At 39.5% G+C, this 16,173-nt stretch overlaps 3 protein-coding genes across 3 annotated transcripts; 2 read left to right on the forward strand and 1 right to left on the reverse strand.

The window, feature by feature from the left end:
• Positions 1–1,514: 1,514 nt before the first annotated feature.
• LOC115045352 (brain-specific angiogenesis inhibitor 1-associated protein 2) lies at positions 1,515–7,658 on the forward strand. The gene is made up of 14 exons (XM_029504984.1): positions 1,515–1,577; positions 1,743–1,818; positions 2,003–2,089; positions 2,743–2,804; positions 3,030–3,101; positions 3,429–3,557; positions 3,998–4,150; positions 4,485–4,661; positions 4,956–5,583; positions 5,674–5,902; positions 6,114–6,176; positions 6,602–6,770; positions 6,910–6,950; positions 7,546–7,658. Exons 1-14 carry the CDS (start codon positions 1,530–1,532, stop codon positions 7,616–7,618), a joined length of 2,007 nt encoding a protein of 668 aa, XP_029360844.1. The 5' UTR covers positions 1,515–1,529; the 3' UTR covers positions 7,619–7,658.
• A 3,059-nt stretch (positions 7,659–10,717) lies between these two features.
• Positions 10,718–12,063, reverse strand: ndufa3 (NADH:ubiquinone oxidoreductase subunit A3). Its single transcript, XM_029505084.1, has 4 exons — positions 12,032–12,063; positions 11,710–11,784; positions 11,065–11,142; positions 10,718–10,913 (listed from the first exon to the last, which is right to left on the reverse strand). The coding sequence occupies exons 1-4, from the start codon at positions 12,036–12,038 to the stop codon at positions 10,822–10,824; spliced, it is 252 nt and encodes an 83-aa protein (XP_029360944.1). The 5' UTR covers positions 12,039–12,063; the 3' UTR covers positions 10,718–10,821.
• Positions 12,064–12,141: 78 nt separating this feature from the next.
• Positions 12,142–15,827, forward strand: tfpt (TCF3 (E2A) fusion partner). The gene is made up of 7 exons (XM_029504973.1): positions 12,142–12,281; positions 12,535–12,636; positions 13,211–13,333; positions 13,563–13,633; positions 13,719–13,788; positions 14,724–14,882; positions 15,102–15,827. The coding sequence occupies exons 2-7, from the start codon at positions 12,535–12,537 to the stop codon at positions 15,174–15,176; spliced, it is 600 nt and encodes a 199-aa protein (XP_029360833.1). The 5' UTR covers positions 12,142–12,281; the 3' UTR covers positions 15,177–15,827.
• The last annotated feature ends 346 nt before the right edge of the window (positions 15,828–16,173 follow it).

A 16,173-nucleotide genomic window follows, 5' to 3' on the forward strand; every position in this document is an offset into this window, starting at 1 on the left:
GCAATGAAAAACACAAATCCTTTCACAGGAGGACTACAAATGCATTTATCTTGAAGTTGGATTTTCCTGTTGATCAACTAACTGATTATTTGTTTCTGCTCTATCTCTAGATGGCCTTCTAAAACTGTTTCTGTAATTTGAATGTGTCTTGCAGCCACACTGAATGGTTTTAAATACATTGTTAACATCCACTCACATTTTAGGAGCCTTAAAGAGGTTAACTCAGATGAATGCACCTTCTGTATTGACTCCCCCACCACCTGCAGACTGTTCCCGTTGCATCCTGAAACAAGCAGCACTTCAGTTCTTAGAACTGAACCACACACTAAGCTCCAATGTACTCACATAAATGTCTTATCAAGCTTCAGCGTTTCACTTCAACATCATTTTAAAGCTCATACTCACCTTTTCAAACAAAAAAAAGCTTCTCTTATCCTGCAGACTCGTACCAACAAATTACAGACCGCGCTGGGGTGGCCTTAATGAGCAGGAGTCTGAAAATGTTTTCATTGTGCCATATACCATTAGTTGATCTGGGTCAGTGTTTCTCTGTAATCTCACTGTGATAACAAAGGAAGGCTGCAAAAGGAAGACTGTGTGGTTCAAGTGAATATTTTGCCATCAAATCCAGAGTGGAATTCCTTTGACCCCAGAGCAGCCCCCATCTTGACTGTCCCTTCTGCCAAGGAAAGAATATTTTCGTGTGTTTGTTCAGTGCTCTGAAACCTGTGACTTGGACTCGTGGAGCCCATTGTTCTTATCTGAAATGGTATAACTCGTCTGGCACACAAATCTTGGAGAAATATTTGAATTGTGCTAATGTTGTGGAGTGATAGTGAGACTCTGAGGGGATTGATGTGAAAACGAAAACACTGCTGCCCCCAGACGAAACCCATGACAGTGAGACGTTCTCATCACTTGTTTTGATGGACCACTGGCCTTAAAGTCCTGATTGAAATCTCACATTGTCAAACCATGATAGCACAATAACACTGAATGGGAAAGTGCAGTATCAAACTTCACAAGATCTTTCCAGCAACATGTTTTGGGACCTCTTTTGTAGTAGAAACATCCTGGTCAGCCTGTGCATCTATGGACCAATTGTGTGTGTGTGGTGTGTTGGGCTCTATTATTCTGTTTTATATCAACAGGATTGTCTATAAAACGTCAGCAAATAGTGAAAAAATATTGTCAGCAATTCCTGGTTTTATGTGACATAAGTCAAAAATGTCATATTTTATCTCTTTTACATTTACGACATTTAACAATCTTGAACAAATTTACGTTTTTTTGGTTGAAAAATCACTAAAACCATGACTCATTAACTACCACAGTTGCCACAAAATTTTTCTTCTGTGAATATAAACCTGCTGTCTCTGCAGCCTCTGGGTAACAATCACTAATTTCAACATATGTTCCTTCTGTTTTCTTTCAGGGGATCTGTGTCTACTCTAAAGCCTAGGACTCTAAACAACAGCAGGAGAGAATACAAACGTACATTCTTGCAACTCATACCTGAGAGAAGCAAAATGTCTCGCACTGAAGAGGTCAACAAGATGACAGAAAATGTCTATAAGGTATAACTTCATACACAACTGCTGTGTGTCAGCCTTTCTTGTCAAAGCCGGCAGTAAATCTCATTTAGATATGATTAACCTTTAATTCATTATTCATGTTTCCTACAGAAATATACTTTACATATCTAGAAAACCTTTGGTTGATTTGTGTATCATTGTTCACAGGGGATTTTGGACCACTTCAACCCCAGTCTGAAGAACTTTGTGACGATGGGGAAACACTATGAGAAAGCTCTGACAGGTTGGTCAAACACTGGCTAACTTCACACACTGCACAGGTGTAGCTGCATTTATACTTCACATGCAGTAATGAACCCAGTACATTAATGAATAATTTTACAGGAAGGGCAAGGCTGTTTACCTAAACGGATAGAAAATATATAGATATTTTTCAAATTTAGGATGAAATATGTTCTCTTTTTCAGGAGTAACCGTGGCTGCCAAGGGGTACTTTGATGCTTTGGTAAAACTCGGAGAACTGGCAAGTGACAGCCAAGGCTCTAAAGAGCTGGGTGAGTGGGTGGATGGTTGAAAGACAGAAAGGGGGACTGTGTCGAGGTGAAAATAAGATGAATTGGCTGTAGACCTAATAAACTTTACAGAGTCAATGTGGCAGCTGTGGAGAAGTTGGAAATGGCCTGTGAGCTTGATGCATGTGTGTTGGTGAGCGAGGAGATGAAGACAAGAGGGAATGAGGAAATGCAGAGGGAGAGCGAGAACAGAGGGAAAGGGAGAGAGTGGGGTCATTGTTGGGAGATTAACAACACCACATGATCTCATTGTAATGCTGAAAACAGCGGGGGAGGCAGGCAGGAGTGTCGGAGGGCGAGATGCCAGCCACCACACACTACAGTGCTGTGTGACTGTGGGGGGGGGACTCACAGCTGACCGCCACTTTGTAAATGAGAAATTGTGTCAGAGCAGCAGGTTTTATAACATTTTTATCTGATGTGTTGTCCGTTGGCTACATGCCACTTGTATGCTGACGCTGATACTGTTGTGAGTAGCTGATAGAAAACACACAGATTTTAGTTATTTTCAGTTTTTTGCTCCACACGCTGTGCAGCAACTTCTGGACAGGCTGGAGATAAATGAGTAACTTGACAAATAAAAACTTCTGAGTGACGTAATGCTGATGCCATCACTGCTGTGCCGCACCTCGCAGGAGACACGCTGTTTCAGATGGCTGAGGTGCACAGACAGATTCAGGTGCAGCTGGAGGACGTGGTAAGATTGTGCAACAGTGTGGTCATTTCGTGAGTGTCAGAAATAAAGATGATTAGTTGGTGAAATGCTGTAAACATTCACAAATTTCTTTTGTAAACATTTAAAAACATTTTATGATAAATAAGTAAAGTAAAATTTAAAAAGTTTGTGATAAAACGACTAGAGACTGTTATCATCTTTGATGTGTCAGTACAAAATGCAACTAAAAGATCCTTTCATCAACAGCTCAAACTATTTCACTCTGAGCTGCTTGCCCAGTTGGAGCAAAAGTTGGAGTTGGACATCAAATACCTCACAGTATGTTAACTTGCCCACTGAAATCCATATCCTTATTTGTGCAGAGCCACATCCATACCTATTATCTATACTCTAGTATTACCAAGTATTATCTTATACACACTCAGCAGATTTGTGCAGGTGAATGTAGCACACTATGTAGAACATAAAAAAAAAAATACAGAAGAATCTGTATAATAATGTGTAAGATTTGTCTTATTATTGGTTAAAACATTGATTTATTTCATAAATGTGGACTGAAAAGGTTTTTGAAAACCAAACTTGAATATTAACTTGTTTGTCTCTCATTCTAGTCAAATACTTTTTTTTTTTCTTCTTTCCCTTCAGGCCACTTTAAAGAAGTACCAGAGTGAGCGGAGGTCTAAATCTGAGTCTATCGAGCGCTGCCAGTCCCAGCTGAAGAAACTCCGCAGGAAGAGCCGTCACCCCAACAAATATGGAGACAAAGAGATGCAGGTAGCTGAAGCACCACAACAGTGGTGGAAAAAAATAACAAAGTATATACAAGATCTATGATATAACAAATAGTGTGTGAAGTGCCAGACACAGTAAACGCTTTCATTTGAGAAATCCCTTAAACACATAGATCCCAAACATCTCACTCAGCATTATAATAGCTTAAAAAGCAGAGTTGTGTAAGAGAGAGGTCGGTGTGAATCAGATTAAACAACAATCTGTCTCAGCTGATTTTTTTTTTTTTTTTAGAAAATAAGTAACTTAGAACAGAAATGTTCTCCTGCAGAAGCATGAATGACATAAGAGGGTGAAATTAAGAAACCAGAGCAGCGTGTAAGAAAAGGTCATCAGGGCAGTAATTAAAGATCTATCAGGATATGATGTCATTCCTCTGCTCTGAATATGTGTGTGAGGTGGTTCATTTCTGACTTGTCCTTCAGTTTGTGGAGTTGATGAGTCGTCGCCAAGGTGAGCTGGACACGCTGGTTGCCGCAGGTTACAGGTCAGCGCTCACTGAGGAGAGGAGACGATACTGCTTCCTGGTGGACAGACAGTGTTGTGTCACCAAACTGCTCATCAACTACCACTCCAAGGTAATCGGGTCCATTATTATGTCAGGTCGCAGTTCACATGAAATCCACATATCTTGAGTGGTTGCTCTCATAGTTCCACTAAAGATGATACTGTATATTTCTCACTGTCAACAAATCCAATGAAAACTATACATACCCTGATTTGAGACGGTTTTTGTATCCCTCTTTTGAGTCGCTTCTTTTCAGCGCTGTTAACAAATTTTTTGGGCCTTTTTTCATTATGAAATGAAGTCTAAGAACTTTGTGTAATGGGATTAGATGACAACAAGACAACATGGAATAACAACAGTCTTTGTCTTTAACAGCATGTTTTTCTCTTATGATTAACAAACAGGTGAGAGAGCTTTTGTCACAGAAACTATCATCTTGGCAGCTGTCGTGCTCTCAGCCAACAAAACTCCCGGAGCGTGCTCTGAACCTGCTGCGACACACGGCACCTCAAAGTACAGGGGCTGCTGGGATAGCGGAGGTCCTGCGTCACACCAAGCTTGGCTCCTCTCAGCCAGAGCAGGTAAGTTCATGCCAGACATCTTGGTTTTAAAGCAAACATTAAACAACATTTTTAAGGGCTCATAATTTCAGATTTTCTGTTGGTTTCCACAGAAATATCACATTGTAGGTATGTAGGTATGAAAGTATTTTCAAGCCTCTTTGGATAAATTTAAATGATCTGGTGATTATTAGTAGGTTGGACAATATCCCTGTTTTGCAAGTCAGAAATAAGCCTCAAGATTTAGGACTTAAAAGTTCTGGGCAACAGCCAGGATAAAATGACTATAATGCTCTCTCTTTCTTGGGTTTTCAGAGGCTCTCTGTTCAAGAAGTCCCTCCTCTGTTGAACGGAGACTCCAGTCGCTCGCAGCGCTCGATCCCCTCCTCCTCTCAAAGCGACACCTGTCCTCCTCAGGGTTCCCCCCACACTTTCCGCTCAGCATCATCCACCGGAGGAGCTGCTGGAGGTTCATCCCAAGGAGCTTCTCCTCAGCATACCAGCACACCCATCAATGCATCAGCCAGCCCCCTCCCTGACAGCAGCGTTAGCCTGGCGATGACCACTCCGAGCACATCCAGTGGCACGGCCCAGCAGAGCTCCCTCCTCCTGTCCACCAACACGTCCAACCTCTCACCGAGCCTCATCCCTTCCACCGTGATGTCGCTCAGCCAGATCTCCCCAGCCAGCAGCTCCTTGCATGGCATGACCCTCCCCATCCCACACAGTGCCCCTCATAGTCCTCCACTGCCTCACAGCGCGCCTCTTTCCAGGGCCATGACACCTGTTCAGCTATTGCACCAACAAGTGGGACCAGGAGGGAGCAATACTTCGTCCCCATCACATAATCCTTGGCTGCTGAAGACTGCAGACATGTGTGCTACAGCAACACTCCCACTGCCGAGGAGACCAGTCAGTGAGATGAGGCTGGGTGGCTTTCAGGGTAAAACGTGACACTGTACACTTGTCCTGTTTATGTGTGTCTGTATTCCCAACAAGCCTTGAATTTCCTCTCTTATCTCCATGGCTTCAGGCTCCAGTCTTCCCAGGATGCCTCCGTTATCTGGACCTACACGCGTGGAAGCCTTGTTTCCTCACACTCCTGGAGCATCTGAGGGCGGAGGAGGAGCAGGAGGAGGAAGAGGAGGAGGAGGAGGAGGAGGGGCCTGCTTATTGCACTTCCTGCCTGGTGACAACATTGCCCTACTCATCTCTGAGCCCAGAGACGGGTGGCACTATGGTCAAAATGAACGGACTGGACGGTACGCTTTCAAACTGCACATCACTGTTGAACCCGAGAGGGGATTTTACCAGAGTTGTTATAAAGTAATAACCAAAAGACTCTGGAAGGTCTAAATCACATAAAACAATGCTGGGCTGGCTGGAATCTCTCTCTTTACTTCAGCCCTTTGGTTTGTGTAGCTGTTTGAAGCTCTCAGTTTATAATATTAGAGTAAACTTTCCCCCTCACAGGAAAGGCTGGTTTCCTTTCTCCTACACTCAACCACACCATAGCAGGATGGATCACCTCGAGAGGTGAGTAAAAGAAGAGCAGTCCCTGAACATCTGAGGGTTTTAAGATTGTTGATGAACTCAGGCACTTTTAATGAAAGATATGCTTCCTTCACTTCCCTGAAAATCAGTCACAGTTGGGCACTGCCAATTCAGTAGGAAGACAATGAGATGGAGGTGGGCTGAAACCAATATGGCACTCTTCCATTTCCATCCATCCACCTTTCCAATAAATCACAGATGCCAGACGTGCAGAAAATGACAGGAGCTCATGAACTGATTTATACTTCTGATGTTTGCACTTCAGCCTTTCCACTTCTCTATCCAATTCCATTCGTGCTGATGATGAATTCACACAAAACCAATATCTCTCAACTCTCATTGTGTTTCCTTTGTTCCATTTTTTTTTTCTTGTATATCCTTTCCTCTCTCTCTGACCTTCCCTGCAGCTCTCTCTTCTTATCTAAAGCTAACAGCACCAGTACTGGCCAGCTTGACAAGTTGGTGTCTCCGGGTCCCCCAGCTCTGACCCCTGAGTCAGAAGAGGAGCACTCCCTTCCTCCCCAGAGGGTCAGCACCTTCCGCCCGCGCCCCTACAGCATGGCAGACAGCAACAAGGTCAAAAACATGAAATGTTTGGGAGGTGATAAGGCTTAGAATGAATGTGCTTGACCCTCACTGTTCATGACAATGACAGAGATAGAATATGAACGAGGTAAATAACAACAGGAATCTAATAGTTTCTTGTAAATTTCAGATCACTGCAGAACTGACCTCTCCACCGCCTTCCCCAACCAGGTACATTATTAGCTATAACATATGGACAGTTTATGAGGAGTATTTCTCATCCTGTGAAAAAGGTTACTATGTGACCTGATCATGTTTGCTTGGACTTGGATTTGTTTGACTTTAAAGACGCGTGCTATTGTTAAGTAGAGAGTGTATAAAGTCGTAGTGGGGGGAAAAAAACTTTCTTCAATTCAATTGAATATAAGATGAATTACATAGTTTAAATTGTTTAAATTCTGTGTGCTGGAGCGTGACCATGGATGAAATGTCAGGATATGTCTTCTTCTGTTTTATCAGCTTTAAGCACTGGTTTTAAAATGGGCCTCCCCCTAATTAAATCACTATCCTTGTGCGCTAATCACAAGGAACACAATTTTACACATCGAAATAAGAGCCACTAAACTTCACGGGTGGGTAAAGGAGTCTATCATCTATATTTAGTCACTTTTTGTCAAGAAATTAAAGACACATGATCCCTCTGTCTAAAACTAACAGGCCACAGAGGCTTTTAGTCATAGCAGGATTGATGGAATGGAGGTATATAGATATTCATGACTTTTCACAAAATGATTCTTATTGTTTTATCGTGGTTTCTCCCTTTTAGACCTAATCCCTTTGCCCATGTGCGACTCAGAAAAACTGTCACCAATGATCGCTCAGCTCCCATTATTGAGTAAGTGGTTGATTCCAACAGCAGCAACCCAGCTTCCTTTTTCCATTCAGTCCATCAAGCCACAGGTTGAGTCCTTGAAACAGCAAACTGGTCCATGTTGAGTCCTTTTAACAATGCTTTACATTGCATGTTACTTTTTTTTTTTGTATTCAATCAGATACAGATTGTGTTTCATGTACAGGAATAGAAATTTTTAAAATCACTGTGTAAAAGGTTAATGTGTAAAGCCTGATCTGTTTATGAGATCACTGTTCATCACTCTTCTCCATGGGGAGAAAGCAAAAACTGGACCACCATGAAATTTGGAAGTTCTATTTGAGTGAAACATGGGCAGTAAAATAAAATCTAGGCTTAGTATGAAACATAAGAATAGAAGAATAGAAGAAGAATTATTGGCTGTACTTAGTTTGTATCTATATTTTGATATTCCAGTATAAATAACATCTTTAGTTTTGCCCTGTCTCCTGTTTCTCTTACTCTTTTACAGTGCAATTTTCTTCTAAACTAACCTTAAATGTAGTTTTTTGTGCCATATTCTTCATATTTTTTTTCTTTGTTCAGCTGATTTAGGGACTGGATCCTAATAGCAGGTTGTTCATTTTCACCTGGAGTATTATGGGAAGAGGACAGGCTCCTGTTCTAAAAGTGCTATTACAATATTATATTTTTTAGAGAAGCTTCCTTATAGTTGCCACTACTCGGTTTCAATGAAGGTAAACATTTCATTTTATTCATGTCGTTCCTGTTTTAACGCTTGGTGGTATGGCTGAGAGAGACTTCACATATTTTAATTAAATTGGAACGCTTTTTCCTTCTGTTTTTACTTAAAATTTACATGAGCACTGCTGTGTGAGTGCACAAGTTTCTGTCAGTCATATCTGATATGTGTGATATTTAAAACAACACGTTCTGCTGCTGTTGTTATTTTATGAATGTAGACTTTTGGATTAGTTAAGATTCTCTTTGCCTGAGCTCAAAATATGATGTAAACACACACTCTACCTTAAATATGTTAATTCAAATGAGTGATGAATGAGACTTATTAACTTCTGAGCTAGCACGCTGAGTGAAATCCTTCAAACTGAACTTATTTAACAAAAACAAGTTCAACAAAGCAAAGCGAAGGAAATTTTTGTTACCTTTACAAACAAATTGTTGAGAGATAGTTTAAGTTTGGGTTGTGGTATAAAAGAAGTGTGTTCCTTTAGAAAGTAGCATTTTTGCGGTTGGTTCAAAGGTTTAAGAGTGAGAGATTTGCTGAGTGTTTGGATTTGATATCCTCTAGATTCCTTTCAGTCCCAAATCTGAAGCTATTCAACATCTAGGCTAGTTATTCTTAGTTATATGTTTATCAGACTGAGCAGAATCTTCATGAGAGATGTGAAAGCCCGGACAAATAAGAATATTGGAGTTTTATTTGGAATATGTTTCTAGGAAGGTGATGAAGAATGCATACAGAAAGTTGACCAGTGTCTGAGCAAGTGTTCAGGTCAAACTAGAGATACCCAAAGTAATATTCTGTAACTCTGTAGTCACCTCTAGTGAAGCAGTGAAAGTCTGTGTCTGTGTAAACTGAACAGCTTGTTTCCCTGTAACTGCTTGTGACATTTTAATCACCACACACACGGTGGTTTAGATAATATCAGATGTATTGCTTTCAGTAGTATGGCATCAATAAGAAAAGGAAGACAGCTAAATGATAGAGCTAATGCTTATACATGCTTGTAAATAGACACTAAAACGTTGTGACTGTAAAACTTTTATGAGACTTCTTTTTATGATGATATTTCACTTTGGTCGAACATTTTGACTTTAGAGAAGTGCAGAGGCGAGAACAAATCCATTACTGTGACTTCGATTCTGCCATTAGTTTCATGGAAGTTTTTCATTTCTTCTCTGAACAAACAGGAATATTTTCTTCTTTCAGAATGATTCAATGAAAATATAGACTAACATGCTCACCTACGGAGAATGAATGGGCTTTAAAACCAAGAGTATTGATTCACTAGCCTTAAAGTAAAAAATGGGACTGTTGTAGTGGCTTATTTATACATAGTGGTTGATGGAATCTAAAATAGAAGAAAGAATCCATTGAGTTTAGTGAAATGCTGACATATGCAGGAGAACATACAATTTTATCTGTAAAGTATATAAAAAAAGTGTATCAATAACGCAGTAAACACAGCATGTACAACTTAGAAATACAATCTGAAATATATTACCAGTTTTACAGAATCCAAATATAAATTCCTAATAGTAAAAATGTTACGTAAATCTAGAACATTATAAATGTGGGCAAAAAGGTTTATTCGCGTGTCTGGAGTGTGTATTGTCATCTGTCATCATACATAACACGCAGTGCTAACATGTTGAACCATTTTTGTTTGTTTGCAGAAATGCTGACACTATAAACAAGAACTTATACAAGTTCAAAACTCTTCTTCCAAAGTGAAATATTGTTTTAATATTGCACATGAACATACATACAGTGACTTTGTTCTTTAAAACTAAATGCAGCAATGTAAACACACTGAATTGCATCAACACAATATCCTGCTGACTGCAGAAGATATTTTATTATGGTGTTAAGTACTGCTGAGGAAGATGTTCTCTACCTGAAATACTGAATATTGACATGTGGAAATAAAAGTTCTATGAACAAGATGCAATTGTGTATCGAAAACAATGATTTTGTGTGTATCTCTACATTAATGTGTATTCACAATATCAGTGGAGCAAATCATTTATATCCATAATGCAAACAGTTATGACGTTAATTAATTGTAAATGCCCTGATGAATTTTTCAGTGCTTTAAAGATCCATTACTTAACATATTGTTCTTCCACCTTTTTTACTTATGCAAGCAGAGCCATGCTGGTATGAGGCCAGAAATTCATTTCATTTTCAAATTTAATTGTACTCAAGCTTTGTCATGCTAAGCCTTGTCTTAGCAGGCTGTTTATGTTTCATTTGAAATAAAATATGGGTTTATGAGATTTGCTAATCATTGCATTGTTTTATTGTAATGCATTAGAATGCATAATGTTTTATAGCATTCAATCCAAATTGATTGATTGTATCCAAAATAATACGACACAAATGTAGAATTAAATAGACAGTCTTTATTGCAGTAGATTGACGGGGGAGCAAATATTTAGACATATGAACAAGAGGAAAAGAAGAGTGTTAATCGTGAGAATGTGAAGTTACAGCTTTTTAAGCCATTCAAGTCTATTTCCTTTAGTTTCACATGGATGAGCAGGGACATCAGGCATGTTTCCATCATCTCGCACAGGAACTGCATTAGGAAAAAAAGAAGGCGCTTTAATAGCTTACTGCACATCTACAAGAATTTATGTGCCTGGATAGCTGGAACACCCAGTGCCTTCACATTTGCATCAGGGATAGGATAATGAAGATAAGCTGCTATAATATGACAGTTGTGTTACCTGGGTAGTTGTAGGGCACTGCTTCATTTATCATTCCTGTATACTTTGTGATGGGGCTGATGAATGGTAGAGCAACACCTGAAAAGGACATTTTTTGTTTTTTACTTAATAGCTATAAACATTAATGTTCTAAGGCCTCATCATTGCCTCACACAAAAACAAAGACCAGAGCCTTGCCTTGTTCTGCAGTCTATAATTTAACCTACATTAGTTTCTCAGCAGACCTCTGACACTGTCAGCAACAGAAATATTAAATAGACTGAAAATGTTAACAGCTGGAAACAGCCTTCTTCTTCTTCCCTCTCATCTCACCACGATCACTCTCCTGTTATATTTTGTTGCTTTTAGCAGCATAATAGTTATAACATACAAGTAGTTATGTTATTTCTCTGGAGTTAATTTCAAGATGAGATTTGGAAACTACACTATATCGAAATGACACTTCAGTCAAATGGAGACTGACGCATTCTGAGATCGCTATCATTTACTTTTTGATGAAAACAACGTGCTATGTAGTATTCAATCCAAAAAGATGAATTAAGAGACGAGTAACTTGAAGTGAATACATAGTGCAGCGTTTACAGAACGAGTTGTACAATGCAGTGCTTTCTGAGCCGGATTAGCTAATTGTGAAAGGAAACTGACCGATCAATCCTATCGCACAGGAAGCAAAAATCACAGGCTCTTTATTCCAAGCATTTTTCAGGAAAGCTCCAACTCCTGCAGGAAAAAGAAACACAAATAAAACAGACATGCTAACTGCAGTTAGCTAACATTAGCCGTTGGTAGCACACCCAAGGTCACATTTTTGGTTTTATTTAAAATGTGTGTAACTGTGTTTAGCCGGCTATGATACATACTACGCATAAGTCTACTTTGTTTGAAGTTTTTATCTGTGTTATCCAGAGGGACCACTACAGCTAGTTTCACAGTTAATGGGAAGTAAAGATGACAAGAATTCACATACCCGCCATGTTGTCTTGTGTAGTTGAACCGAGCGGGTGCTGATGGGAAATGTAGTAGCTGCAAAACAACGTCATTTATCTGCGACCGTCGCATGTAAATAGTAAATGTGTGTAATGTTTTTGGGGGGAGTGTGAACGGATCTGCTCTTCTTTTCTTATATTGTGTTAATACAAGTTCATAGTTGAACTGACAGTGCAGCTGGCTGACCGTTTTTAAAGCCCTGGACACAAACTGTTTATAGATCCACAAATGTAAGTACCGACATATTTATAGCTTGTTATTCAGTAGACGGTACTTAGCTAACGATTGTTCTCTGTATTAGTCTCGTTTACTTAAAACATCTTGATTTTTTTATGTCGATGAAGTTACATAGTCGAAAACTCGAGTAGAATCAGTGTTTTTTGTAAAATGTTCCTGGGGTTTGTTTGGCAGAAGCCTTTGTTACAGTGGTGTGTGAGTCCCCGTGATTACAAACGTGTGACTGTTTCCTCTCTGTGTGCCCAGATGATGGAAGATTTCTCTGGTTTGGCTCTCCCTCCTCTGTTTGGAGGACACATCCTGGAGGCAGAGCTGGAGCCAGGCGGCGTGGAGCTCGGACCTGGAGAGGTAACAGTAATGTTAATAATCCTGGTAGTCACAGCAATTATATTGATGCGAAAAGGTGGGAAGGCCGTGCCAGCGCTCCATGTGACTAATAGTTTCAAGAATCCATATTGTAATACCACATTTAGCTCAGTGCCAGGGTGCATCATACAGAGGACGTCAGTCTATTGCTGGCAATATAGAAAGAGAGAAAAACAATCAGTCATGCTCACACTGGGACAACAGGCGATGTTCCAGTGACCAGCTAACCTAACGTGTTTAATTGAACTGTGGGAGGAAGCTGGAGAACCCACACAGGCACAAAGAGAACTACACAGAAAGGCACTTGTGTTTAAAGTACATCACTCAAACATGAGCTATAGATATAAAGTCACAACCTTATTTTGCTATTTCAACAGAAGAAGAATATGTTTTTTTTTTAGAGTTGAAAATTGCGATCATAACTATGTAGCTTAGTGGGTAGAACACAGACCTGAAACGGAAATTTCATTTTGATAGCAGCTGTTCCATTTGAAATAAGACTGACACAAAGAGTTGGCCACAACATACAAACCATGCTGAAGTATTTTTTCTGCAGGTGGAACTCGGCCCAGGAGGCAGTGAACTACTTGAGAGTACAGTGCAAGAAGATGAAGAGAGAAGAGCTCTTGATAAGAGGAAATATCTGGCTCTGAGTAGGAGGTGCAAAGAAATTGAGCAGGTGGGTGAGCCTGCATTTATGTAGATTGCCATGATCATATTGTCTGAACGTATGGGTTTTCATGGCATTGAATTAAATATATATTTAAAAAAAAATTCACATAGGCTGATACTCTCATGATATAATTATTATTGAATAAAGACCATGTTTCGGGTTATTCTGATGACTTTTTTATATAAATGAAATCAGCACATTTGTAATTGCCTCATGTGTGATGTGTGATTGTCAGGTGAATCAGAGGATGCTGGCACGCCTTCACCAGGTACAAAGAATTACACGTCGCTTAAAGAAAGAAAGAAGGTATCAAACTTCATTATGATCATTCTATATCTGAAAATGTGTCCCTACTTATTGGTTTATCTGAGTGTTCTGTTGATCTTTATAGGTTTCTCATGAAGACTTTGGATGCTCACGGGGATGATTACAGAAATGCTCAGCTCACTATACTGCTCGAGGTGAGAATTAGATTCATTTTTTGGCTATCAAAAGGGAAGATGGACTCTCTGCCAGCTGAAGCACAACATTAACAGTCACATTACTATAGGTTTTAGCTCAATATGTGAATATTCAGTTGGCACAATGACAATAGCTTTACTGTTTCCAGGGGTGGACAGTAACGAAGCAAATTTACTTGACTACTGTACTTAAGTACAGTTTTTGAGTATCTGCACTGTATTATTTCTGGGGGATACTTTTACTTTCACTTCACTACATTTGAAAGACAATTATTGTACTTTTTACTCAACTACATTTCTATTGACGCTCTCGTTACTTGCTACTTTTGCGCTACTAATTGCGAAACAATTATCTCAAACCCACATTTGAGATTTTTGACACCAAAATAGATTTGTTTAAGTTCAAATGTTTGTTGTGCTTACCACAAACAAGTTATATTATGGCCTACAAAAACTCATTTTCCAACCTGATCTTGTCTAGTCTCTAGTCCCTGGGGGGTCGGGAGGGGGTCCAGTCTAGTCTCTCATTCACTTGTCCCTTGGCCGCTGCGCAGTGTGACTGGCTTGAGCATTCCCCTTTAAGGAGGTGGCCTTGTGGGTACTGTGTGACATAGTAAACACATAGCCGTGTTGTGTTGTGTGTACGCTTGCAGAGAAGTGTGTTTGTCCCTCTCTCCAGTGAATGGTGTGAGAAGTAACGCCAGCTGTAGCCACTGTAAGCTTTATAGTCTGTGATGAAACTCATAAAAGTCCTGTGTGGTGATGTTGGAAGGAAGAAAAGAGCTGAATTAAGCCGGTCCATGTGTTCAAGACCCCTCAGACGAGAGAGGGACTAGAGAGACTATACATATTTTTAGGCCCATATTTTTTTACTAGAGCAGTTAACCATGAACATGGCAACAACCGTTGCCAACATGTTTTGCCTCTTGTTTCAGGATGAACCAGAGGTCAGTTTGGATGCTGCTACTGGAGTAGATGATGAGCGCCTTAATGGTCTATCTGGTTCCACATTGTCTGCAGCGCTGCATCATAACGCAGGACCAAAGAAGAGGAGACATCGAATTCCAAGGCAAGAAAAGGATAAAGACCCACAGGTAGGTGATGAACTCTGTTGGATTGCTGTTCTGCATTTAAATGTATTAAAAACATGTTTGTTCTGTGCTCTTTTTTTATGTCCGTGTGATTTGGTTGAACATAGATGCACAAATAGGTGGATTAAAACTAAATGAGGCCTTATTAATATGAACACTCAGACATCTGACAATGTAGAATAATTGATTTTATGCTAACTGAGTTTCTGCTTCTTTGTCCAGACTGAAGCAGACATGACAGTGTTGGCAGACACACAGTTTGGAGAAATGCCCAGCCCAACCTCTCTGTCTCACTGATCATTACAATGCCCTGGATGTGATGATGACAAAGGAGCAGTGTCTTTAATTGTTCAGTAGATAATGTAGGCTGCCTCTGCTCAGCCAGGTTATGCACTGTTTTTAGTTTTACTTGAATATTGTCAACAGACTTGAGTTCATGTAAAGTAAATTGAAATGTTAATTATCTGATACATATATACATTTATGCATATTATTTTTGTTCATATTTTGTAATGAGATTTGTTGACATCACATAATTATGACCAGTAGCAGATTGTGCACACAGTTGTGGGCAGTCTTATGTGGTAACGATCTAGCAACTGTGACACAATTAAATTAGGGCCAAGAACTTAATGGGTTCCAATACATAACTATTATTAATAATTATTAATAATTTAATGGCTGATAAAGTGTCAATGTAGGTATTACAGTATTATAAACTGTTGGTTATTAGACTTTAGTATGAAATATTTCTTTTTTTCATTTTTACTATGCTGATGTGGACAAGAACTAGACAACTTTTATTTGTTTTCAAATCTGAATCAACATTTTGAACTTTCAAACTAATTTGGCCATGTAAGTTTTTTTTTTTTATCATGTTACTTTACAGTAGTTCTGGGGCACATAAAATGTTTCTGTTTCAAGGAGAAATAAATTCTCATGTCTAAATACAAAGAAGAAAGAACATAAAGTTGCTTATTATTTATTTATTTATTTTTTTATTTTTTTAGCTTTTACCCTTTCTCACAGTTTTCCCCAGAGGGTGGGGTTAACTCATACAGATCATAGAGATCAGTTTCCTCCCAGGCTAGTAAGAGTACCATGTGAGTCAATATCAACAAACACCGAGATTATGAGTAAATAAATATGAACCACATATAAATATTGCAGATGAGTAGGATTGTAAATATGTAACTCCAGATACTATTTAAATTTTTTGTCCATCAAAATTCATCCCACCGCTGAGCCAATGGCAGGCCCCCATTCCAGCGGATGCGTCTCGGTGACAGACGTG

The sequence above is a fragment of the Echeneis naucrates genome, chromosome 6, assembly GCF_900963305.1.
Source record: "Echeneis naucrates chromosome 6, fEcheNa1.1, whole genome shotgun sequence".
Classification (NCBI taxonomy): Eukaryota; Metazoa; Chordata; class Actinopteri; order Carangiformes; family Echeneidae; genus Echeneis; species Echeneis naucrates.